General features: G+C 48.6%; 2 protein-coding genes across 6 annotated transcripts in view; one reads left to right on the forward strand and one right to left on the reverse strand.

Moving 5' to 3' along the window:
• The window catches only part of SCNN1B (sodium channel epithelial 1 subunit beta), a 59,143-nt gene extending 47,171 nt beyond the window's left edge, over positions 1 to 11,972 (forward strand). For all 4 annotated transcript variants that reach the window (XM_053926031.1, XM_053926027.2, XM_045195496.3 and 1 more), the window contains 9 exons: positions 3,351 to 3,454; positions 5,261 to 5,424; positions 5,751 to 5,852; positions 7,448 to 7,565; positions 8,655 to 8,730; positions 8,824 to 8,881; positions 9,524 to 9,585; positions 10,750 to 10,825; positions 11,064 to 11,972. In XM_053926031.1, coding sequence (XP_053782006.1) covers positions 3,351 to 3,454; positions 5,261 to 5,424; positions 5,751 to 5,852; positions 7,448 to 7,565; positions 8,655 to 8,730; positions 8,824 to 8,881; positions 9,524 to 9,585; positions 10,750 to 10,825; positions 11,064 to 11,444 — 1,141 coding nt within the window. In that variant the 3' untranslated portion in view covers positions 11,445 to 11,972. The remainder of the gene's footprint in view (positions 1 to 3,350; positions 3,455 to 5,260; positions 5,425 to 5,750; positions 5,853 to 7,447; positions 7,566 to 8,654; positions 8,731 to 8,823; positions 8,882 to 9,523; positions 9,586 to 10,749; positions 10,826 to 11,063) is intronic.
• A 2,937-nt stretch (positions 11,973 to 14,909) lies between these two features.
• The window catches only part of COG7 (component of oligomeric golgi complex 7), a 63,120-nt gene continuing 51,975 nt past the window's right edge, over positions 14,910 to 26,054 (reverse strand). For both annotated transcript variants that reach the window (XM_024560363.4, XM_024560364.3), the window contains 3 exons: positions 24,776 to 24,890; positions 19,699 to 19,842; positions 14,910 to 15,320 (listed from right to left, as the gene is read on the reverse strand). In XM_024560363.4, the coding sequence (XP_024416131.2) occupies positions 15,154 to 15,320; positions 19,699 to 19,842; positions 24,776 to 24,890 (426 nt within the window). In that variant the 3' untranslated portion in view covers positions 14,910 to 15,153. The remainder of the gene's footprint in view (positions 15,321 to 19,698; positions 19,843 to 24,775; positions 24,891 to 26,054) is intronic.

Consider the following 26,054-nt stretch of genomic DNA (forward strand, 5'->3'; position numbering starts at 1 on the left):
GAAGGAGAAGAGGAAGAACAAAAAATTAAAAACTTATTTAAACAAATAATGAAGGAGAAATTCCCCAATCTAGCAAAGGAAATAGACTTCCAGGAAGTCCAGGAAGCTCAGAGAGTCCCAAAGAAGCTGGACCCAAGGAGGAACACACCAAGGCACATCATAATTACACTACCCAAGATTAAAGATAAGAAGAGAATCTTAGAAGCAGCAAGAGAAAAGGACACAGTTACCTACAAAGGACTTCCCATAAGACTGTCAGCTGATTTCTCCAAAGAGACCTTACAGGCAAGAAGGGGCTGGCAAGAAGTATTCCAAGTCATGAAAGGCAAGGACCTACATCCAAGATTGCTCTATCCAGCAAAGCTATCATTTAGAATGGAAGGGAAGATAAAGTGCTTCTCAGAAAAGGTCAAGTTACAGGAGTTCATCATCACCAAGCCCTTATTGTATGAAATGTTAAAGGGATTTATCTAAGAAAAAGAAGAAAAAAAATATGAACAGTAAAAAGGACAGCAAACTCACAGTTATTAACAACCACACCTAAAACAAAAACAAAAGCAAACTAAGCAAACAACTAGAACAGGAACAGAACCACAAGAAATGGAGATAATATGGAGGGTTATCAGTGGGAGAGTGGGAGGGGGAGAAAGGGGGAAAGGTACAGAGAATAAGTAGCATAAATGGTAGGTAGAAAATAGACAAGGGGAGGGTAAGAATAGTATAGGAAATGTAGAAGCCAAAGAATTAATATGTATGACCCATGGACATGAACTATAGGGGGGGAATGTGGGTGGGAGGGGGAATGCAGGATGGAGTGGAGTGAATGGGGAGAAATGGGACAACTGTAATAGCATAATCAATAAAATGTATTAAAAAAATAAAAGTAAAAAAAATAAATGTCACGTGGAGGCAGCCATAGATTAAAAGACACTTAAAAGGCATATGAACCAATCACGTTAACATTATTTGGATCCCAATTTAAACAAATAAACTGAAAAACAAAATTGACATTTATGAGACAACTGGAACTTTGAACTGAATATTTAATAATATGAAGGGATTTTTGTTAGTTATTTTTAACGTAGTGGTAGGATTATTTTTGAGTTCTTTCTTTTCAAAATCTATATGAAGTTTTTCAAATAAAATTAAGGTATCTGAGATTTGCTTCAAAATAATAAGAAAGGAGAGTGGAGGGCAGGTAGAGATGGAACATTACTGGCCAGGGGTGGCAACTGTTGAAGCTGGTGGTGGGCTTTGTCTCTACACTTTTTAAGGTTTGAAATGTCCCATATCAAAAAAAAATTTTTTTAACAAAACTCTTAGGAACTACATTACACTGTTTCTATTTCTGTGAGCACCTTTATGGAAACATTTCTTATTTTTGAATTATTTCCTTAGGAAACATTCCCGTGACATGAGACAGGACCCCACAGAGGGTTGTTTTCATGCCTTGTCTCACTGGTCTCTTTCCTCAGTCTCTGCTTAGATGCTCTCCTGACACACAGCCCCTCTCTGGCCCTCCATCCAGTCCACTGCCCTCTTTATCTGGCTTCCCAAGGTCATCCAGTCCACCTCTCTGGATTCTGTCAGAGAGAGTGGTTTAAAACAACACAAACGTGTTTCTTCACAGAGGCCAGAAGTCCAAAATCAAGGTGTTGCAGGACTGGGCCTCCCTCCAAAGGTTCCAGGGAAGGTCCTTCCTGCCTCTCCCAGCTTCTAGGGGCTGTAGGCATTCCTGGGCTGTGGCTGCATCACTTCAACCTCTGCCTCATCTTCATGTGGCCTTCTCTGCATCACTATCTTCTCCTCACCTGTCTCTTGTAAGGACAGTTGTGATTGGACTTTGGGGCCACCTGGGTACTCCAGGCTGATCTCATCTCAAGATTCTTAATTACATCTGCAAAGACTCCTTTTCTAAATAACTTCACATTCACAGGTCCCCAGCTTTAGGACATGGACATATCTTTGGGGGCCACAGCTTAACCTACTAAATAGCTTACCAGACACTGTAGATGAGACAGATGAAAATGTCACCAGATGGAGACCTGGCCTGGAGAGGGTCTGTCTCCAGCTGGTCAGTAGTGTGCGGTTTGTTGACTTAGTGCAGGAAAGATTTCATGAGTCCAGGTGATTTTGAGATTTTATGAGTCCAGGTACGTTTATTAAACCGGGGACAGTGAAACAAAGGAAGGGCTTAGGGTAGAAGAAGAAACAGGAAAGAGCCAAGGTGGGGCTGCTGTCAGCTCACTGGGAAGTCAGAGAAAATAGCAGGCCTTCCTGGCTGGTGTGGATTGAACACCAGCCTGCAAACCAAAGCGTCACCAGTTTATTCCCAGTCAGGGCACATGCCTGGGTTGTGGTCCAGGTCCCCAGTAGGGGGCGTGCAAGAGGCAACCGCACATTGATGTTTCTCTCCTTCTCTTTCTCCTCCTTTCCCCTCTGTCTAAAAATAAATAAATAAAATCTTTTTAAAATGTGGGTGGGGGTGGTCCTTGAAGATAATCAGAGGTTAGCCTGGAACGAGCTGTCCCTGCCCACCGATCCCCTGGTGGCAAGCCTGGCAGGGACCCTTAGAGTTCAGGAGAAAGAGAGCAGAGATACAAGGCATGGGTGTACCCTAATCAGAGCACTGCGAGTTTTTCGTTTTGAGTCTTCTTTTCTTTCTTTGGCTGGCAGGAATCCTAGGGGAGGCCTCAGGGGAGGGTCTGAACTTAATATTCATTAGCTTTCCAGGTGTGTCCTTCAATATGTTGATTCACCAAAGTGTGTGTATAGAGGGGTCAGGTTTATTTTCTGGTTTGTTTCATTTTCAAAGAACATAATCAAGGAGGCACTGAGGCCAGTGTGCCCCTGGATGGTCTGGAATGTGTAAACCATTTGCTCCTAACTGTCCTTGCTTAGGGAAGATAAAACCTTGTGATTCATTAGCTGGCTGTAAATTGCTCAAATGGTTTGGCCTTGTTTAATTATTTTATCTCAGCTTCCCTTATTTCAGTTGTCAAGGAATTTCCCCAGCTTCTTACTATGCTGCCTCAAAAACATGAAAGAAACTTCTTTTTCATAATTCCTGGCTAAGACAGAAAGCCCCAGTCCAACCCCAGAGAGATTCCCTTCTCTCCTCCTTCCCTCCTTCCCAAGGAAATCTGGGAATCTCTGGCTTGTGCTCAGGTACAGGGGTTGGACAGATGACCTGTTGCTCATCTCTCCCTTTCTGGGCCCCTCTGAGCAGTCAGCGAAGGGCAGGGAGCAGCTGCCAGCTGTCCTCTCAATGAGCCCTGGACAGCACCCAGTTGTAGGTGGGGCACAGGCCAGGTTGGGCTCTGCCCTCCAGCTGCTGGTATTTCTTTCAGAAACTTCACCTCCCTCTTCCACCCTGATTATGGCAACTGTTACATCTTCAACTGGGGCATGGCAGAGAGAGCACTCCCTTCTGCCAACCCTGGAGTTGAGTTCGGTAAGTCTTAGTTCTTCCTGGGGCCAGAACCTTGAGGCTTTAAGCACCCCCCCATGTGGTGCTGAAAGACTAAATTACCATCAAGTGTGAAAAGGCAGGATCTGGGCTAGATAGACGCAGCATAAGGAAATGTGGCCGTGGGAAGCCTGTCCTGTGTGGGAGGAGGCTGGCCCAAGGGTCTTCTCAGCCATTTTCTTATCCCATGCCTATAGATCCCTGGGGCAGCAACCATGTTTCCATTTTGCTAATGGGCACAATGAAGATTCAGAGCAGAAGAGCATAGTGGTTAGGGCTCAAGCTCCTATGTCTGATGAAATCCCAGCTGCACCATGCATTCACTCGGTGGGTGGTCATGAGTTCAAGACCTAAATTCTCAGAGCCTTGGTTTCCCCACTCAAAGGTGGTCTACAGTAGCAGAGCATACCGTGTATACCTCACCGAGTCACTGAGACGTAAGGCAGGTGAACTGCATCCACAGTGCCCTGCAAGCAGTAATGCTCAGGATGTGCCAGATCCTTAGGAATTTTAGTAACTTGCCCAAGACCACCCAGCTAACATATGGCAGCCCTGACTCAGCCTCATCCTTATGCAGTTCTTAGAGCAAATCACACAGACCAAGAAAGAACAAAGGAACAGGTGGGCATGAGGAGGTAGGAGGTGGTCAGTGACAGAGGCTGCTGCGTTGGCCTGTCTCAGGGACAAGCTGGTGGACTCAGGATGGCTGTGCCTTTCAGGCTATGAGCACAGGTGGGAGCAAAGCCTTCCTCCCCTCTCAGGTTCTGACCTACCCAGCCAGCCACCAAGAGGCGAGTTGTCATTCAGTAGCCATCAGGGCTGCTGGTCAAGGGGGCAGAGTGGTCTGACCACCCTTCCCCCATCCCTGTGCCCCTAAACGCACTGAGTATCAGAGAGGAGCAGATGAATGCCCTTACAGGGGCAGCAGATTAGAATCAAGGAGCCCAGCTGCCTGTATTAGGATCTCAGCAACCCCACTTCCTTGCTGGATGACCTCAGACAAGTCCCTTCACCTCTCTGTGCCTTGGTTTCCTCGTCTGGGGATGGGGATGATAACATACCTACCTCATATGCACCTTCTGAGCACCAGTGAGATTGTGTATAAAAAAAGCACTTAGCCCAGCACTCAGCATGTAGCAAATGCTCAACAAACACCAGCCTTATTGTCTTAAGCACCTAGCATAGTCCTGTGGTGTACAGAATATCAGGTGTGGTCTCTGCCCTCGAGAACAGAACAGTCAAGTGGGGCAGAAAGACAGACAAGAAAGGAAGAATCACAAGAGTGAGGAAGGTTCTAGGAAGGAATGTTCCAGAGCTGGGAGAGGTTATAACAAAGACCCTGAGACCTAATTTAGGTAGTCAGGGAAGGCTTCTGGAGGAAGTGACACTGGGGGGAGATCTGCAGGAAGAGCAGGCTTTTCTAGGTGAAAGGTGAGGGTGGGAAGTGCAATCCTAAAGGTGTAGCATCAGGAAGGAGCACAGGAGCTAAGGGGGATTGAATTGAGAGAATGAGGACCCATGTGAGGCGAGGCAGGGCCACATGGTGTGTACCTCTTGATCTACCTGCCGTGTGGGCTGGGGAAGTAAGAGGAGCCCGGGGCAGAGGTGATGGTAGCTTGGACTGGGATGGAGCCTTAGAGAAGACGAGGAGTCCAACTTTCACAAAGTGGAGCCAGCTTCCTGGACAGGCCCTGGAGGTCCCCTTGGATGGAGAGGGTATGGACAAGTGGGTGATGGGTCTTCAGCTTTGGGAAATGAGTTCAGGCAGCCCTTGGTCCCCCTTGCCCACAGGCCTGAAGGTGATCCTGGACATAGGCCAGGAAGACTATGTGCCCTTCCTCACGTCCACGGCGGGGGCCCGGCTGCTACTTCATGAGCAGAGGTCATACCCCTTCGTCAAAGATGAGGGCATCTATGCCCTGTCAGGGACAGAGACATCAATCGGGGTGCTGGTGGTACGGTCACAGCCCCAGGGAAGCCCGAGGGGGATGAGGGTGGAAGTCGACCTGCCTAGTGCCACCTTCCCCTGTCCTGAGAGGAAAGGATCAGGCCTCTTTAAGCCCTGGCCTTCCCTCACCGTCCACTCCTGCCCTGCCCTCTGGCTGGACCCCCACTAGGGCAGCCACACTCTGGGGGAAGACAAGCACCCAGGCACCTGTTGGGGCCTCCTCCTCCCCATCCCCTTTCAGAGCTCCTAGACCCATGTGCTCAATGGGAAGCAGGGGCAGAGGAGCTTCCTAGGGTTGACCAGGGGTCCGATGAACATGCTGTCTGGACGTAGGACAAGCTGGAGCGAAAGGCCTACAGCCAGTGCACCGTGAACGGCTCCGATGTCCCCATCCAAAACCTCTACAGAGACTACAACACCACCTACTCCATCCAGGTAGGAAGACAGTACAGTCCTTGTGCCCCTGGTGCCCCATCTGTGTCACCCAGCCCGAGGCTTCGGTCTCTGGGACAGGTGGTCCTGGCAAGGCTGTTTACCTGAGAAGCCAGTTTACTGGAGAAGTCGCTCCTTGTATCTGGCCTCAAGCCTCTTTGCTGCAGCCACAGGCTTCTCTCTGGTCTTGATCTCCAGAGTCAGCCTGGGAGGCATGTCCCCAGACCCAGTCTCAGTGAAGGGGACAGACTGAATCTTTGCAAAGGTGACAAAAGTAACCACTTGCTGACACTTCCTCTCCCAGCCCAGTCTGCCTTGGCAGATGTAGAAACTGAGACACAAGGGGGCAGCCAAGCACCCACCCCAATCTGAGTGCCCATAGCAGGGTAGGGGGGTCCTCCCTTTTGCCCTAGTCACAGGAAACTGACCCTCCCCTGAGCCCACCTGCCTGCCCACCCCGTCCAGCTGACTCCATCCACCCTACACTCTGCCTGGCTGGTTTGGTCACGTCTTCTGGAGGGACAGTGTGGGGAGGTAGGGAGAAAGCAGGAGGACACAGAGGCATTGGGCCCCAGCCCTCAAGACCCCATTCCAGAAAAACCTCTTGCTTCTTTCAGTGCAATAGCCATTCTAGCCAGAGACCTTGGCAAAGACCCTGGACCTGGTCATGTGCTCTGTCCACCCCACCCTGCCCTACCCCAGCCTCAGTCATGGGGCTGGAGAGAATACCTGCTTCCCAGTTGAGACAAGAGGTCTGGAAGAACCTAGTACACTTGCCCAAAGTCCGAGCTCCTTGTCAACCCCACACACCTCCTCCTCAGCTCTGCTCCTCCCAGCCTTTTGTGTCCTCTGCCTGCCACCCCATTTCCTGCTCCAGACAAAGTGTTTACAGAGGCCAAGACCAGCCCTCCTAACCTCAGCCAACAGGGCAACTGTCGCCCTGTTCACCCATGAGTAAACCGAGGCCCAGAGGTTAATGACTGGCTGCAGCACACATAGTAGGTCTCTGAGTTGACTGAAACCAGGATGGAATGACCTGAAAACCCAGTATGAATAGAGATTCATCACCTCCATCCCCAGGGTGCTGAGCCTGCTCTTCTCCCACACCCCCCTCACAGAGGACACGCTGCAGCTCTTATCCTCTTTCATCAGCACTGGGCTTTCAGAGATCAGCCTCTCCTTGCAGTCCCTTGAATGGGTCCCTCCAGGAAGAAGGCACTTGGAGCCAGCCTGCCTGTCTCCCTCAGAGCTGTCCTTCTGGGCCTTTTTGTGTAAAGGGCTCGAAACAAGAGTGATTTATGCCAGTGCTAGCTTTAGAATTTGAAACAAGCCACCCCTTCCCAAGTCATCTGCAGGGCCCCAGTGCTGAACGGGGAGGCAGGGGTGGGGAGCTGGCCTGAATCCATCTACAACGGACAAGTAGAGAGAAGGACAGGAAGTGCAGCTTGGCAACATCAGCACCATGTCTCAACTGGAGGGTCACCTCCTCTGGCTCCCCGAGCTCCCTGGGCCCTGGCACTAAGTTCCCTGGGCCCCTTGCCCTGTGGCTGGGGAGGGGCATCACTGGTCATGTGTGTGGTCTCCCTGCCCTGTTCCAGGCCTGTATTCGCTCATGCTTCCAAGAGCACATGATCCGTAACTGTAGCTGTGGCCACTACCTATACCCGCTGCCCCATGGAGAGAAATATTGCAACAACCAGGAGTTCCCTGACTGGGGTGAGTAGGACCAGCCATCGGCTCTCCAGCCAGCCGGCCACTATCCACCAAAGCTCTGCCTGCCAGACAGAGGCATGGTTGCATGGCCTTAACAGGACCCAGGGGTGTACCCAGGCTCGCTCAGCCACATGCGCAGCCCACAGCCCCTGCCTCCCAGGTACCCTTCTCAGGAGAACCCAGCTCCCCTCCACACCTCGACTCCATGACTTGTACGCTTGAACTGTGCCTGTGTGGGAGTGATTCTGCCTGTGTGCGACATAAACACCCTCACTTGTGTGGGCCTGGAAATACAACTCTAGTGAGCGCACATGTGTGCATGCATTTGTGTTTACCCACGTACCCATGTGTGAAAGGGCACTTGTGTTTGTGTCTCCATGCACAGCCGCACTAAGAACTGCAGTGCCCGTCTGAGCCTGTGTTCATGCACCGGCTGTGCTTCCAGCGTCTGCATTTGCGCCCACTGCTTGTGTGTACATGTTAGTGTGCATGCGTGCGCAAGGCCACATGTTTCAGCCTCAGCACTGTGTCGGTGTCTGTGTGGGCGCACCTGGTCTCTCTGTGGGGTGCTGGGGTGAGGAGAGAGGGAGGTGACCTGCAAGGTCTTGAAACCTGAAGCCATAGGAGGAGGAGGAGCCACTGCATGGCTCACATTGAGCTGGAGTCCTAATGGCCCAGAGTCCAAACACCCAAGGATGTCGGGGGCAGCAGAGAGAGTTCCACCACCTCTTAAAACCAATACAATGTGGGAACAAGAGGGGAAAACTGTATCCCTTGCCACCACCCACCCCTTCAACACAACCCTGTCACCCTGGTCCTCACTAGGAATGAGGATGACAAGCAGAGGGATGCTGCCTTGATCCTGCTGAGCTGAGTGTGGATGTTTGGGGAGAGGATCCCCCTGGCCAGGCTGGGGAAAAATGGCTACAGATGGGGGCAGAGGGATGGATGGTTCTCCATGACAAGGGACTTTAGATTGAGACAACTCCCCACCCCCAAGTCACAGACCTTAGGTGGCCCAGGGCCAGGGGGGCAGAGGGCAGCCAGAGGCTCAAAGGCTGACATCCTCTGCCCCACCCCTCTTCTGCTCAGTCTATTGCTACTCAGAGCTGCGCAGGAGCTTGGGCCAGAGGGAGACCTGCATCAAGATGTGCAAGGAGTCCTGCAAGTGAGTATGGCATGGGTGTGGTGTGGTCCGCGGAGCAGGGCGGTGTGGGCACTGTGGGGCAGGACAGACACAGGGCTGCCTTCTCTCTTCCAGTGACACCCAGTACAAGATGACCATCTCCATGGCCGACTGGCCTTCTGAGGCCTCTGAGGTGAGGTGGTGGCATGGCCAAGCTCCTGGCCACCCACCTTTGGGCTGGGGTCTGGTCTGCAGGTTGCTCGGGACTTTGGAGAGGGTGCTCCTTCCTGCCCCTCCTCTCCCTCTTTCCTTCCACCACTAGGCACTGTGCTGGGAACACAGCACTGAACCAGATAGACATAGTCCTTTGTCCTTATAGCACTAGCATTCTAGTCAGAGGGACACCCTACAGAAACAAGATCATTTCAGAGTATGATAATGGTTGTGTAGGAAGGAAACCAGATGATGAGCGATTAACTGGGGGAAGGACTCCCTAACACTGTGACACTTTAGCTGACATCAGAGGATAGAGCAGAGCCAGCCGTGGGCAGGGTTGGAGAGGAGGGCCCAGGCAGCACCAGGTCCAGAGGTGGGAAAGAGCTAGCAGAGGGTGGCTGAGCCCTGCGGGAAGTCTGGAGACCTGAGTGCCTTCTCCCCATAAGAGCAGCCACTTTGTACACTATTGCCTACTTTCTCCTTCCCATCCTAACACATGGTTCCCAGGGGGCTTCAGGAAGATACAGGGGTGTAGTCTGTCCCTCAAAGGGAGCAGGGCCCATGGTTGGGAGGGAATACAGCAGGTGCCATTTTTTCCAGCTGCCTTCTTGGTTTGCAGGACTGGATTTTCCATGTCCTGTCTCAGGAGCGGGACCAAAGCACCAATATCACCTTAAGCAGGTAAGCCTGGAGTGTGGGCAGGGCTGGGGAAGGCAGGAAAGGGCAGGTACGAGAGCCTCAGGAGAGGAGTTTGGACATAGTGCAGCTTCTCAGACACTTTCTCACACTGGTCAGATCCAGAAGCAAGACTGGAAGAGGAAGCACTGGTAGTGAAAGATAAGCCAGTCAAGGGGACTCAGAGTCTACTGCTCCCTAAAGGAGAGCCTGTTCTCCATCCATCACCTGTTCATACACCCATCCACCCATCCACCCACCCACCCATCCATCCATCCATCATCCATCCTTCCAATCTTCTATCCACCGATCTGTCCATCCATTCATTTATCATCTATCTTTCCAATCTTCCACCCATTTATCCCTCCATTATCCATCCTTCCATCATTCCACTCATCCTTCCATCCACCCGTCCTCCATCCATTCATTCATCTTTCCATTCATTCAACACAAACATACACTGAGCACAAACAAAGACACAAGGTCCACACTGTCAGGAAACCTGAGTCTAGAAGACAGAGAGATACGATCAGAGTTTATAGTGGAAAGAGTCTGTAGCAGACCCTCCCTGTGGAAGCATAGCAGGAAGGAGCCACCATCTGCCTAAGACATAAGGGAGGTCTGTATAGGGAGGTGGCACTTGAGCTAACTCTCCAAGGGGTAAGAATTGTTCAAAAAAGTAAGAGGCAAAAATGTCCAGGCAGAAACTCAGACATGAGAGAGCTTAGCCTTTCTGAGGACCATCAGATATAGGAGGGAAGCCCACTTGACCATTCTTTTCTCTGCCCCAGGTTTCCTGACGGAGAGGCAAGCTTAGGACTCTATACAGAGTCTACTGCTTGTGGGTTGGGCCACCCTGGGGGTGAGAGGGGAGCTCTCAGGGGCTCTCTCTGGCCAGAGTATCCCTTAGAGAGCTGGTTCAGAAAGGGGCCCACAGGATGGGTGCTAGGCAGAGATGCCCTTTGTGGCTCAAAGCACACAGCGGCCAAGAAGGGCAGCACTGTTGGCTTTTGTTTGGACCTTACCACTCATGGGAGTGGGTCTGTGAGAATCCTGAGCAGAGGAGGGTTAGGGAAGCCCCTTGGCTGCCTCTTCTGTGTGTGTGTGTGTGTGTGTGTGTGTGTGTGTGTGTGTCCGGGAAAGGGCACCAGTCCTTGCTGCCTCCTGCAGGAAGGGAATTGTGAAGCTCAACATCTTCTTCCAAGAATTCAACTATCGTACCATTGAGGAGTCGGCAGCTAATAATGTGAGTTTGGGGGCTCCTGACAGCTCTGCCCTGCACCCTGAGGGGCAGGAAGATCCCCAGCCCCATAGACGAATTAGGAAGGCCTCTAACACAAATTGTTTCCCTGGGCTGAGATGGTCACCCTTCCCCTTCCCAGTCAACAATACACCTCACAGGAAGCCAGGAGGCTGGGCTTCAGGCAGCAACTGGTAGCCTGACCCCCGCCTCTGCCAGGGCCTTAGCCCCCTGCTCCCCACAGATTGTCTGGCTGCTCTCAAATCTGGGCGGCCAGTTTGGCTTCTGGATGGGAGGCTCAGTGCTGTGCCTCATCGAGTTTGCGGAGATCATCATTGACTTTGTTTGGATCACTGTCATCAAGCTGGTGGCCTTCTCCAAGAGCCTGCGGCAGAGGCAGGCCCAGGCTCGCTATGCCGGCCCACCACCCACCGTGGCCGAGCTGGTAGAGGCTCACACCAACTTTGCCTTCCAGTCTGACACAATCAACCACGGCCCCAACCCTGGGGCCTACCCCAGTGAGCAGACCCTGCCCATCCCAGGCACCCCACCCCCCAACTATGATTCCCTACGTCTGCAGCCACTGGACATCATCGAGTCTGACAGTGAGGATGATGCCATCTAGACCCTGTCCCTACCCACCCTGGGCAGCCCAAGAGCTCAGACCTGAGAAGTGAAGCCAGTGCCCATGGCCTCCCTTTAGTGTACCCTCTCCAAAGGGCTGGGATGATAGATGTCCCAGTCCAGAGTCCATGTCTCTCTACAGAGAGGTCAGCAGCTCCTAGCCAGTCCCAGGCTAAGGGCTCCATAGCATCATGGTGCTGGTACAAATATGGGGATTGTGTCCACATTTCATTTCTGCCCATTCCCAACCCAAACTGAGCCTTGGCCTGGGACATCCCCAGCCAGGCCCCAGAGACCCCAGAACACCCTCCCCTTAGGGCAGGCCACTTCCCTCAGTGCCAGTCACCATCTCCTGCAGAGACGCACAATTCGGGCACACTGTGCTTGTCAGTCCCCAGACCCGTGTGGCCTCTGTGGATGAGACTGGTGAGGGCAGTGGCTGTGCCAAGCAGGAAGAGCAGCAGGCGGGGGTAGGGGACTGCTAGGTGGCATGTGTTTTATTCTAGAAAATAAAAGTAGAAAACCCTGAGTTGAGCTTTGTTCTTCGTCTGATGGGGCAGCCAAAACGCCCTCCCTGGCACATCTCTGGAGCAGAAGGCCATCCATGTTGCCTTGAGAGCTAGGCTGGGCCAAGGAAAGGCCCCAAGGAGGTGACATTTAAAGTCCCTTTCCACCTGTCCCCAAAGCAGTGGCCTTATGACTTAATGCCACCCAACTTACTTGTCTGGGTTATGAAGACAGAGAGTGAGGAAGGCAGAGAAAAGAGGAAGAATCCTCCGGCTGGCTGCTATTCCAGCAGCTCACAAGACATCTTGGTCTCTCTCTGCTTTCCCAGGCAGGCTGTCCCCACACTGCAGCTGAGGTCAACTCCAAACTCAGCAAACACAGCTGGGAGAACTCCCCTCTCTCCCAACTGTGACTGCAAATTCCCAGGCAGACTCTCATTGGTCACTGATTGGGTCATATGCCTGCCTCTGAACCAGTCAGTGTGGCCAGCTGGATAGGCTGCTTGCATTGGTCAGACCCCACTCACACCGGAGGCCAGCTGGCCCCCAGTGGAATTACATGGTTCCAGGTGGTGGGGACACGGCTCCTAACGGTGCCAGATAAAATACAGGCCACCAAGTTAAATGTGAATTTCAGATAAACAACAAATTCATTTTTTAGTAGAAATATGTCCATGTAATATTTGGCATATATTATACAAATAACTCTCTAGTTTTTCTGAAATTCAAGTTTAACTTAGCATCCTGTATTTTTGACTGCTAATTATGGCAACCAATGTGGCTCCCACAGAGCTCAGGGAGCTGTTATTGAAAGAAAGTGGGCCCAGCAGGAGCAGACAGCTGGCTGCTACAGGGCCCATCTGTCACCTGCTGGTCCTAATGGTGAAGAAGCCCTAGCTTTAGAGCCTGGTGTTGAAGACCCAGCCCTGCTGCTGGTCTATGACACTTGGGTCCTTGGCCTGGAAAGCAAACAAGCTGGCCTCCAATTAGGTGTCCAAAGCGGGGAGACGCACTGTCCCATACCCACCCTGGGACCCATCAGAGCCTTTTAGGGCTCAAAAATTAGGCTGGCAGAGTCCAAACTGCCCAAAAAATCTTAATTCCCACCTTCACCACAAAAAGGTAGGTTGAATGTACTATGTGCTGTTGCCCTCTGCCATATCTCAATGGCTTTTCTAATAACCCTGTGAGTTAGAGACCATGAGGCCCCTGTTCCTCAGATTAGGAAATGAGGCTCAGTGACGTGCCTTTCCCAAGGACACTGGTGCAGAGATCACCATAGGTTCCCACGTTAGGGCAGGATGTTGCACCTCCAGGTTTCTGGCCCTCCCTTCTCCAAGGCAGGAGCCAGCTCAAGCCCTGCCAGGCACAGTCTGGGATGCACCACAGGAGAAAACGATATACTTTTCTTGGTGCAGGGTCACAGCAGATGCTGTTCTAGGGCCACCAAAACTGGTCCCAAGGCTGTAAGAACACAGTGTGCAAAGAACCCTTGGGCAACCCTGTGAGACACTATCCTGGCCCCCTGGTGGGGCTGGCCTCTGAGAGGCCCTGGGCTGGGTGATGCTCCTCCAGAGGCACAAGCAAGATGTCCCAGCTGGGATTAGGTGTCTCGCTGTGTTCCTCCCACCCAGAGGTCAGGAGCACAGGTGTGTAACCAGGCTCACTCTGACCCCAGCCCTGCCATGTGGTAGCTGACTGACTCTGGGCAAGCTTTAGGGCGAGCTCCCTAAACTTCTGCAAACCTAAGCTCCTTTGTGTGTAGAATGGGCATCATGTTTCCTGCCTCCAAGGCTGTTGGAAGGTGTAGGTGAGAGAAAGAAAGGTACACACAGTCCCGGGAACACAGCACACTTCCAGTTCCAACAAGGCACCCCGCGAGACACCACTGCCCTCCCCTCTCAATAACAAAACCGTCTCTTCAGAGATGTAATAGCCCAGCCCAAGCAATAATCCTGAGTGGTCTAAGCCAGAGTTTCCCTACTGGAGATGATTTTGCCCCTTGGGCAATGTCTACAGACTTGTTGGCTGTCACAACTGGGGGAATACAGCCAGCATTAGTGGGTGGAGACCAGGGATGCTGTAAATATCTACCGTGCCCAGGACAGCCCCCATGACAAAAAGCTGTCCAGCCCAAACATCGCTAGTGCCGAGGCTGAAAACCCTGGGGGAGCCTGTCCTGACCCCATCTTCCCAATATCCCTGCAGTTGAGTGGATGCCTGGTGACCAAGAAAATGGCCAATGAGGCCTGGGAGAAAGACGGCGGGGCTTCTGGGAAGGCCTGTGCCTCCACAGTGGCAGGGACAGAATCGCTCGGCCATGCCCTGGTGGTTGCAGGAGCTGCTCTGCGCATAAGGTCCCGATCAGAGAGGATGGTACTGGTCATCCAGACACTGAATCAGTGCCCGAGGCTGCCACCATTTGACATCTTGTTACTAAGGAAAATCAACTCCTATTTGTTTCAGTCACTCAAATATATTACTCCATTAGTTGTAGCCAAGGACACTCAACAGATACAGAAGCTACTGGCAAAAAAAGACAGAATTCGCACCATCTGTGAGCTTTAAAAAAGGAAAAGGAAAAAGCAAAGTCCTCATACTCACAATGGCCCATAGGACCCTCTGACCAGCACCTCTTCCTCTCTGACCCCACTTCACTTCCTGCTTCCCTTGCTGGCTGTGGATGTGCCCCAGGCCGGGTCTGCGCTGTTTCTTCTACCTGAACACTCCTACTGTCTTCACTGCAACTCTTACCTTTGGGTCTCAGGGTTGCCCACCCATCTTCCCCAGGCTGCCTTCCACCCTGATGCCCTCTAGTTTCCTGACATCTCAAGTTATCTTTGCTGGTTTACCTGCTGCTTCTCCCTCCTTCTCTTTCTCTGACAGTGTACCCAGTGCAAAGAGCATGGTGCATGGCAAGAACCCAAACATTTATTAAGGAAAGAGGAAAGAAAACAAAGTTCTTGCATTTCACTGTATTTATTAATTCCATTTTCAAAACTGCATCATTTAAAAAGATAATCTGAAAATTCTTCTCTAATACATAATATACCTTTAATTTACAACTTTTTTTTTTAAATCACAAATGAAAGTCTTTAAAACCAATTCTGCCCAATCCTGGGCAGTTTTGCAGCAAAGCCATTCTGGAGAGCTGCCACAACCCCTGGAGCCCTAGCCTGGAGCGCCTCTCAGCCAGGTATGGAGTCAGTAGTCCACACTCCGCATGGCGGCCACCGTGGTGGCGAGGCGCCGGGGCAGGCCTTTGCTAACCTGTCTGTAGTCCTCAGGCTTGGTCTTCAGGAGCATCCCAACGTTCTGGAGGGCGCGGGAAGGCTGCAGGCCCAGGGCGTCCATCACGTTTATCAGGTAGTCTGTGGGGTGGGGGACAGAGAGATTCAGTACCAGGCAGGACAGTACCCACAAGGCCTCCACTAAGAAAGAAACAGGGATGCTACCACAAGCTCCAAATGCTGTGTGTGGCCATTCTGCCCTCAGCAGGAGGCCTTTACTCTGAGGTTTTTCCCAAGAGGGTCAGACCTGACTGTGAATTCAGCCCCAGTCCAGGAATTCCAACTTAGTAAAGGACCAGCAACATCCAGAAGCTCCTACTGGGGATTCCTGGGTCCCCGGCTCTGGTCCTTAGGGGACCACACTGACCCCTGGGGTTCTCAAGACACATGAGCTCATCACAGCAGTCACCAAAGTCTTCCCAGCAGAACCTCCACCAAGAAGACAAGGATAGTGCTGGGAGTGGTGGCCTAACACACTGCAGGTTCCCATACTTCCCAGATGGTCTGCTGGAGTACTAGTTAACAACAGCTTCCTGAGCCCACCTCAGACCACATTGGTGAGATTCTCTAAGAGACAGTCTGAGAACTCTAAGTACCAGGCAGCTTGGGCAACATGAGCAGAGTAAAAGAGACCAGGATCTGAGGTCAGGGAGACCTTGGTTAAGTCCCTCAGCCTCTCTGTATCCCCACTCCCATCTGCTGGTGCAGCTAATACCTACCAGGCTGTGTGTTAAGACAAAGGCCATGAAGGCACTAGATGTGCTGTAGGTGACGGATAAATGGGTGCTGCCTCTCCTTCCTCCTTCTTGGGTGGGGACAAACCTAAGGGACCATTCCACATAATTCCTGCTCGAAAGGCCTGGAAGACAGCAGCACCCAGAAGGTCCCTCCTTCCTTTCCAATTACTGCCCAGATTAATCTCTTCTCCCAGGCAGACTGGAGCGCCAGCCATGTCCTGCATCTTCCCTGTATCTTCTTCTGAGGCCCAACTCAGGGGAAGTTGCTTCCCAGAAAAGGTGCCACCATCAGTCAGGCACCAGTCTCCTGCACAAGCTTATCCATAAAATGAGCTCCACTTGCCTGCAAGCTAGGAACCGCAAAGTGGAAGCCCATGGCCCACCATGACATTTTTTTGTATTGTTGTGTAAGTACAGTTGTCTCCATTTCCCCCTTCCACTTCCCCCAGCCCAGCCATTCCCACCTCCCACCCTCAATCCTACCCACCTTTGGTTTTGTCCACGTGTCCTTTATAGTTGTTCCTGAAAACCCTTCCCCCATTATCCCCTCCCACCTCCCCTCTGGTTACTGTCAGATTGTTCTTAATTTCAATGTTTCTGGTTCTGTTTTGCTGCCTTGTTTGTTCTGTTGATTAGGTTCCACTTACAGGTGAGATCATATGGTATTTGCCTTTCACCACCAGGCTTATTTCACTGAGCATAATGTTCTCCAGATCCATCCATGCTGTCACAAAGGGTAGGAGCTCCTTCTTCCTGCTGCGTAGTATTCCACTGTGTAAATGTATCAGTTTGTGATCCACTCATTTACTGATGGGCACTTAGGCTGCTTCCAGCACTCTGCTATTGTGAATTGCACAGTGCCACTATGCACATTGGGATGCATAGGTCCTTTCGGATTGGTGTTTCAGGATTCTTAGCACATAATCCCAGCAGTGGAATTGCTGGGTCAAAAGGCAGTTCCATTTTTAGTCTTCTGAGGAAATTCCATACTGTTTTCCCAAGTGGTTGCACCAGTCTGCATTCCCACCAACAGTGCACTAGGGTTCCTTTTTCTCCACAACCTCTCCAACACTTTTATTGTTTGATTTGTTTATGATGGCCATTCTCATTGGTGTGAAGTGGTATGTCATTGTGGTTTTAATTTGCATCTCTCTGATGGCTAGTGATGCTGAGCATCCTTTCATATGTCTCTGGGCCCTCTGTATGTCCTCCTTGGAGAAGTGTCTGTTCAAGTCCTTTGCCCATTTTTTAATTGGGTTGCTTGTCTTCCTGGAGTACAGTCGTGTGAGTTCTTTATATATTTTGGAGATCAGGCCCTTGTCTGAGGTATCATTGGCAAATATGTTTTCCCATACTGTTGGTTCTCTTTGTATTTTAGTGCTGTTTTCTTTAGCCATGCAGAAGCTTTTTATTTTCATGAGATCCCATTTACTCTTTCCTTTATGTCCCTTGCTCTAGCGGACATACTGGTGAAAATATTGCTGTGTGGAATATCAGAATTTCTTGCCTATGTTCTCCTCTAGGACTTTTACAGTGTCACAACCTATATTTAAGTCTTTTATCCACCTTGAATTTATTTTTATGTATGGTGTAAGTTGGTGGTTGAGTTTCATTTTTTTGCATGTAGCTGTCTGGCTCTCCCAACACCATTTGTTGAAGAAGCTATTTTTACTCCATTTTATGCTTCTACCCTTTTGTCGAATATTAATTGACCACAGACTTGGGTTTATTTCTGGGCTCTCTGTTCTGTTCCACTGGTCCATGTGTCTGTTCTTATGCCAGCACCTGGCTGTTTTGATTACAGTGGCCTTGTAATACAGTTTGATATCAGGTATTATGATCCCTCCTACTTTGTTGTTCTTTCTCAAAATTGCTGCGGCTATCTGGTGTCATTTATGGTTCCATATAAATTTTTGAAGTGTTTGTTCTATATCTGTGAAATATGTCACTGGTACTTTAATAGGGATTGTGTTGAATCTGTAAATTGCTTTGGACATTTTGCTGATGTTAATTCTTCCAATCCATGAACACGGTATATGCTTCCATTAATTTGTGGAAGCATATACTGTTAATTTCTTTCTTCACTCTTGTGTAGATTTCTGAGTACAGGTCTTTTACCTCCTTGGTTAGGTTTATTCCTAGGTACTTTATTTTTCTTATTGCTATATCAAATGGGATTTTTTCCCTGATTTCTGTTTCTGGTATTTTATTGTTGGTGTACAAAAATGCCTTTGTTTTCTGAATATTGACTTTGTATCTTGCTGTTCTGCCAAATTCACTTATTAGGTTGAGTACTTTTTTCCACCATGACATTTTTTTGTTTGGGTAGCAGAATGGTTTGAGGTTTCTATTAACATTGAATTTAAACACCTTTAAGGGGCCATGCATTGCCACAGACCTCACCCATCTCTATTATACAACAGCTTGAGCTTCACACCTTGGCTGTCTCTTCCCAGTCTCTAAGCACAAGCACACTCCCCACGGCATAAGTGCAGTAGCACAGAAACTGTCTACATTCCATTTCCTAGAACTGTGGCCGGAACATAGCAGATGCTCAGTCAACACTTAATGAGGAATGGATGGATCAGAAGAAAGCTTAACAGGGAGGGAGAAATGATGTGAACAACTGATACCTAGGGGCAACCCCACATCCCACTTGGCTCACTAGTTCTGGCTAGTTTTCTGTTCAGTGCTCCTGCTGTACTGACAGGGAACACCAAGGAGCACTGGAATCTCCTCATCTCTCTTCTCCAAACACGTGCCCAGTGAGATGACACAAGGCTGCTATCCTTCTGTATCTGTTGAGAGCTCACTACCAAGTATACACCACTCAGGGAACCAGAGAAGCTGGGTTCCAGGCCTGGCTCCATCACTAACTGCCCTGGGGTCAAGAGGAAAGGTTCTCATTTCTGGTTCTTCTTCAGCAATACAAGAGGCTTGGCTTGGCCCTGTGGTCATCCAGGTCAGAGCTCTGTTGGGTCCCCAAAGAGCTGATCTTTAAGGCCCCCACCACCCTCTCCCCTGAGCACCCCAAAAGCTGCCAAGGGTGCGTCAGTGGAATGATACCAAGAGACTGAGGACATTCCCAGCTGCCTGCCCATAGCACCTCAGCCTAGAGTACCACCTCCACTGATGAGTGCCAACAGGAGCAGGTGGGCACATGCCTCTCTGCCCTGGGAAGCAGGTGGGCATTCTAGGACTCCCGGTGGCCTCATTACACAACTGCTTTATGCCTCAACTTCTTATCAGCATGATGGAGGCAAGGGCAGCAACCTCACAGGAGAGTTTGAAGATTGCATAAGGCACAGGGTATAAGTGCTTGGCATGCCTAATGCGTAGAAAGGGCTTAACGAATATTAGTTTGGAAGACTGTTACGTAAATGGAGCACACCAGGCCAGGCAAGGCAGCATAACACAAGTCTGCATCAGTCATTTCAACTCAACTCACTGAAACTTCCCTTAAATGTTTTCAGCCTCAGCAGCCTGTCAGAATGCCCTGAGACACTTTCCAAACTACAGATGTCTGGGCTTCAACCCACACTTATTAAGTCAGAAACTCTGTCGGCCAGGCCTGGAGAATCATCTGCATTTTTAGCAAGCTTCAGAGCCCTTCCAAAGTTGATGTTAAGAGGAGACCTGGGAGGAGTCTTCTAGTAAGGAGGGGATTGGCAGTCGCCATGGGCCACAGCTGTCCCACCCAGCACCTGCCCTGGGGGACCCACCAATGTCAGTGGCCAGCTGCTTGGTGGAGTGAGGTGTAAGCTCAGGGATCTGCAGGATCACATCACAGTAGGTCTGCATTGTAGCTCTAGCGATCGAGCCCAGCCAGTTGTCAGCCATATTATCCAGCTCAGACAATTCATCCCCTGCAAAGGGAGAGACAGTTACCAAAAACCACAGAAGCTGCTCAGGAAAACCCATCAGCGACAGCTTTCATGGAACCCTTCTGGGTAAGCTGGCCCATGGCAGGTGCTCTACACACAAATGTGCCAAGGTGCTTACTAGTCTCTACAGGAGACACAGGGAACAGAACACTTACCTCTCAGGGTAACTGGTATGGACTAAGGACAACAAAGACTAAAATATGGAATCCCTGCTGGGTTTCAGACTGCCCTGGGTGCTGCTACTGGGTGACCCTGCCCTTTCATGCACTGTCTGGCCCAGGGAGAAAGTCTCTTAACAGAGTGACATCAGCCATGCAGCAAGGCACACTCAGACTACCAGAACCCCAAACCAGGAGCAAGTGTCGGTGCTTCACTTGGACAAACAGGCTGTTGGCCAAATGTACATGAGGAAAAAGAATATCTGAGCAGAGAGCACAAGAACTGTTTTAAACAGTGCCCTCAATGCACACAGCACATGTGAGGTGATCTCGCTTATGAAGAAAAAGGCACATGGGACAGCAGTCCCTCATATGTCACCTTCAACAGCTCAGGGCAACAGACAGTTAAGCAGAAAAATTATTTTAATTTTTTAAAAATTAAGAAAAAAGTCCTTCTGAGTGGCTGGAGCAAAAGCATGAGGGAGCAGAGAACATAAGGGAGGAGATGAGGCCACAAGCCCTTACTAGGCAGACGAAGAAGGGTCCCAAATGTCAAGCCTGAGAGGGGTTTGGATTTTTACCTCTAGGTTCTAAAGGCTACTGAGGTTTTCAAGCAGGCAAGACTCATGAGTCAGAGGATGAGAACAAGAACCAGGAAATGGGCCCTAACCTGTGTGGCTCAGTTGGTTGAGCACCATCCCATAAAGAGAAAGGTTCACAGTTCAATTCCGAGTCACGGCACATGCCTGGGTTGTGGCCTGGTACCCCGTGGGGAATGCACAAGAGGCAACTGATGGATGTTTCTCTCCCTTTCTTTCTCCCTCCCTTCCCCTATTTCTAAAAATAAATAAAATAAAATATATCCTTTTTTAAGGGCCAGGGGGGGAAAAAAGAACCAGGAATGGAAGCAAAACAGATAATGCAGGAGAGAAAAGAAATGTCAAGGAGGGTGTTAAAAGGCCAGGCAGATGGAATGCTTGGCTCAACACTTTTGTCTTTGCATCGGACTTCGGGAATGGTCCAGCCACAACACTTTCAGGGCAGCTTGTACCTGAGCAGCACTCCCCGCAGGCTGGTTCTTGCTGAGGGCCACGTATATCAGAAGCTCATTGGAAAGAATGCACCTGCCTGTGAGATGACCCATCTGGAGTCTGATCACCCAGACTGTAACCCAGGTCCAGAAGAGCAGGAGATCCTCCAAAGAGCCCAGCCCCACACCAGGCAGCACATTCATCCTCAACCCAGAATCACAAGTCCAGGACAGCGGCTGCACCTCTGCAAGAGTCCAGCCCCACTGCGGCCCACGCGTGGTAAGCGCATGAGGGAGGAGGGTGTGCAGAGCAGAGAGTCAAAAGCTGGCCTGCACACAAACCTCCAGAACCCACTATTCATGTGTGACCCTCCCATATACCACTTCAGGATTCCCAAAGTTTAATCTCCTCCTGGGAAAAACACTCACAAAGACCTAAAACTCCCTTCTACTTATCACACTGTTTAGAAAAAGCCATTTATCTAAGTCAAAAAGTTCCCACTGGCTGTTCACCATCTGGCTCTGAAAACTTCCACTGTTAAAATACTGGAAATCCTCAGATTATATATCCATGTTCATTGTGTGATTCTTTTCTATGTGGTTGGAAATCTTCATAATAAAATGGAGAGAGAGAAAAAACAAGAATGTAAATATAGAGATTGGCTTCTTATGGTAGTGATGTTTTCAACAGTTGTTACAATTTTACTTTATAGCTAGAGTTTATACTCAACCCAGTGCCTCTCTCACAATAAACAATTAGTAAGTGTTTCCTAACTAAATGAATGACTGAATGAAAACAATTACATGCTCATTAATCTACACATATTTGTTTGCAAGGAACAGTGCGATGCTATGTGCTTCTGGATCTGAGGCAACACATGATTAGATGGCACCAAAACTTCTTGCTGAAAAATCTGAACCTGAATTTAATCCTTGTAACAAGAGACACATAAATGAAATATTTACAGGTGAAATAAGATGACATCTAGGATTTGATTTAAATACTCTAGCAAAGAATGTGATGGGAATACATGAAACCAGAAGCCATTCTTAAGCAGATGATGAGTGTCTGGGGTTTCACACTATTCCCACTACATGTGTGTGCACACTGGTGCACACGTGTGTGTGTGTGTGTGTGTGAAAGTTTCTATGAAAAAACTTTTTGAACTTAAGAAGTTTAGACTTCTGGCCAAGATGAAGGTGTAGGTAGATACGCTTTGCTTCCTCACACAACCAAAAAAAAGACAACAACAAATTTAAAAACAAAACACAACCAGAACTGCCAAAAACTCAAACTGTATGGAAGTCCAACAACCAAGGAGTTAAAGAAGAAACATTCATCCAGACTGGTAGGAGGGGCAGAAACGGGAAGCCAGGGTGGAGAGGATGAGAAGCAAGCTGGTGCTAGAGGACTAGGCAGTCCCCATTCACATGAGGATAAGCTGGGAGAACAACTGGGGAGCGAGACAGACCCAGCAACCCAGGGTTCCAGTGCCGAGAAACTAAAGCCTCAACCTCTGACTGAAAAAACCTGTGGGGGCTGAGGCAGCAGGAGAAACTCTCAGCCTCATAGAAGAGTTCACTGGAGAGACCCACAGGATCCTACAACATACACAAACCCACCCACTCAGGAATCAGCACCAGAAGGTGCTTGTGGGTAGCAGGAGAAGTGACTGAAAGTGGGACAAGAGCCCTGCAAGCTGCACTGTTTCCTCTCTGACCCCTCCTCCCCCACATAGAGCGCCACAACTCAGCGAAGGGGGTGGCCCTGCCCTGGCAAATACCTAAGGCTTTGCCCCTTACAATGTAACATGAGTGTCAAGACAAAGAAATATGGCCCAAATGAAAGAACAGATTAAAACTCCAGAAAAAGAACCAAGCAACAAGGAAATAGTCAACATATCAAATGCAGAGTTCAAAACTGGTAATCAGGATGCTCACAGAAATGGTTGAGTATGGTTGCAAAATAGAGGAATAAGTGAAGGCTATGCAAAAGGAAATAAAGGAAAATATATAGGGAACCAATAGTGAAGGGAAAGAAACTGGGACTCAAATCAACAATTTGGAACGCAAGGAAGAAATAAACATTCAACTGGCACATAATGAAGAAACAAAAATTCAAAAAAACAAGGAGAGGCATAGGAACCTTTGGGACAACTTCAAACTTTCCAACATCCAAATCACAGGGCTGCCAGAAGGAGAAGAACAAGAGCAAGAAGTTGAAAACTTATTTGAAAAAATGATGAAGGAAAACTTCCCAATCTGGGGAAGGAAATAGACTTCCAGGAAGTCCAGGAAAACTCAGAGTTCCAAAGAAATTGGAACCAAGGAGGAGCACATCAAGACACATCAAAATTAAGTTACCCAAGATTAAAGATAAGGAGAGAATGTGAAAAGCAGCAAGGGAAAAGGAGACAATTACTTACAAAAGAGTGCCCATAAGACTATCAGCTGATTTCTCAAATGAAACCTTATGGGCAAGAAGGGGCTGGCAAGAAGTATTCCAAGTCATGAAAGGCAAGGACCTACATCCAAGATTGCTCTATCCAGCAAAGCTATCATTTAGAATGGAAGGACAGAAAAAGTGCTTCCCAGATAAGGTCAAGTTAAAGGAGTTCATCATCACCAAGCCCTTATTATATGAAAAGTTAAAAGGATTTATCTAAGAAAAAGATCAAAACTATAAACAATAAAGTGACAACAAACTCACAACTATCAACAACTGAAACTAAAAAACAAAAACAGAAACCAACTAAGCAAACAACTAGAACAGGAAGAGAATCAGAGAAATGGAGATCACATGGAGGAGGGTTATCAGTGGGGAAGGGGAGGAGGGGAAAGGGAGAAAAGGCACAGGGAATAAGAAGCATAATTGGTAGGTATAAAATAGACAGATGGAGGTTAAGAACAGTATAGGAAACAGAGAGAACTTATATGTACGACCTATGGACACAAGAACACAAACTAAGGCGGGGGAATGCTGGAGGATGTGTGTGTGCGGGGCAGAGAGGGATAAAGGGGAGAAAAAAAATGGGACAACTGTAATAGCATAATCAATAAAATACACTTTACAAAGTAAATAAATACAAACCAAAAAGAAAAAGTTTGGGATACATATATTTTTTACATACAATAGAGAAATATATTCTCATAAAACATTTCAGACAACAAAGAAATAAAGTAAAAAGTAACCATCCTTCATACCTTCCTCCGACTCCCCCCACTGATACTAGCATATATGCTTGAGACCTTTTTGCAGGTTTTTCCATGCCTATGTACATGTGGAAACACACAGGGTTGGATTTTTTCAAAACATAAGTGATATTACATGTATTATTTTGTATACCCAAATCTTTTTCAGTCACTATTTTACTTTTTGAAATTTTTATTTATTTATTTTTAGAGAGAGGAGAAAGGTGGGAAAAAGACAGGGAGAGACACATGATATGTGAGAGAAACAGTGATAGGTTGCCTTTCTCATTCTCCTACTGGGGACCTGGCCCACAACTCAGGCATGTGCCCTGACTGGCAATCGAACAGGCAACCTTTTGGTCCACAGGCCAGCCCTCAATTCTCTGAGCCACACCAGCCAGGGCATCAGTAACTGTTTTACACTTAGGTGTTTCAGTGGGACTTTGGAGAGCTATATGCAATGGGGTCAGGGTACTAAAATGAACATGTACCACACCCTGAAGCCACTACTCCCCTTCCAGCAGGTCACTCTCACCTTGCTCAGGAGGAAATGGCAGCTTTCCTGCACGCAATGCCAGCTCTAAGGCAGAGTCCTCCTGAGTCACAAATGGCTCCAGGTTCAGGGGAAGGGACATGATATACTGCCCGATCTGAAACAGAAGAAAGCATTTCAGCCCGACACTGATGCACACAGGTAATTTCATGAAATATAACCAGTACTTGTGTGATGACAAATGACAGACAAATTGCTACACCGAGAGCAGCCCCATGTCTGAGCTTTCCAGTGTGTGCTAATACTGGTTATGGCAACACCTTAAAAAGATACTCAGTGGTGGTTCGCATGTAGAACACAGATTAATCCTTCTCACTGATGGCCTCAGTATTTCGGGCAGGCATTTAACACCAGGTCTACCTCAAATGAGGTAATGGATACCAAAGTACTTTGTACAATTTATAAAACTTGTGTTAACTATAAATTATCATTGTTCACAGACCAAAACACCAGTAAGAAATTAATGTCCACAAAACACAAAGTACATGGCTAAGCAAATACTATCTTCTCGATGTGAATCTTGGTCTCTCCTTTCTGGTAATTTAGCTAAGCAAAGGAAGAAATTTTGTTAGGAAAAAAACCCATTTGTAATTATAAATTGATTTGGAGGGAAAACTATATTGTTTTCATAATATACTCTAGGAAATAAAAACAAAACTTTCTTGGCCAGTGGGGAATCACAAAAGGTAGGTCTGTAAGACCTTTGGACAAGCCACGAATAATACAGAGTTTGTCACGTGTTTGTCAGAGACATGTGACTATCATCATGAATGTATTCCAGACACCTATTTCATTATAACTCGGAACTATTTTGTGTTTCAGGGTAAGTATAAAATAGTAAGGTTGATTTCCAGATTATGACAACATAATCTGTATTTTTTTTTTAAAAGTCTGTGAACCTGTTGTGTTTTTTTGGCTCCACATTCATTTCAGACATTCATCTCAACTTAAGAGTTGATACAAACTATATAAGCTAAAGGTCTGAGATCTCTCAGCCTGGCCTCACAGGTACCTATCCAGTGGCAGGTCCCCCTAAAAGTACAGTGTCTGGAAGTCTACACAGACTCTAAAATCTACCCAGTCTGGAGGTCTACACAATGATCACATTCTTGTTCCCCTGGCTGTACTAAGTCTAAACGTCCTACGGTCCATCAGATTAACCCCCCCTAAAAAATAGTTTGGTCTCCCTTTAAAGAAGTATGCATCTTCCCCTTTCATTTACTTAGTATGGTTTTTCTCTCAAGCCAGACAAGTGGCCACT

Source organism: Desmodus rotundus, chromosome 1 (genome assembly GCF_022682495.2).
Source record: "Desmodus rotundus isolate HL8 chromosome 1, HLdesRot8A.1, whole genome shotgun sequence".
Taxonomy (NCBI): Eukaryota; Metazoa; Chordata; class Mammalia; order Chiroptera; family Phyllostomidae; genus Desmodus; species Desmodus rotundus.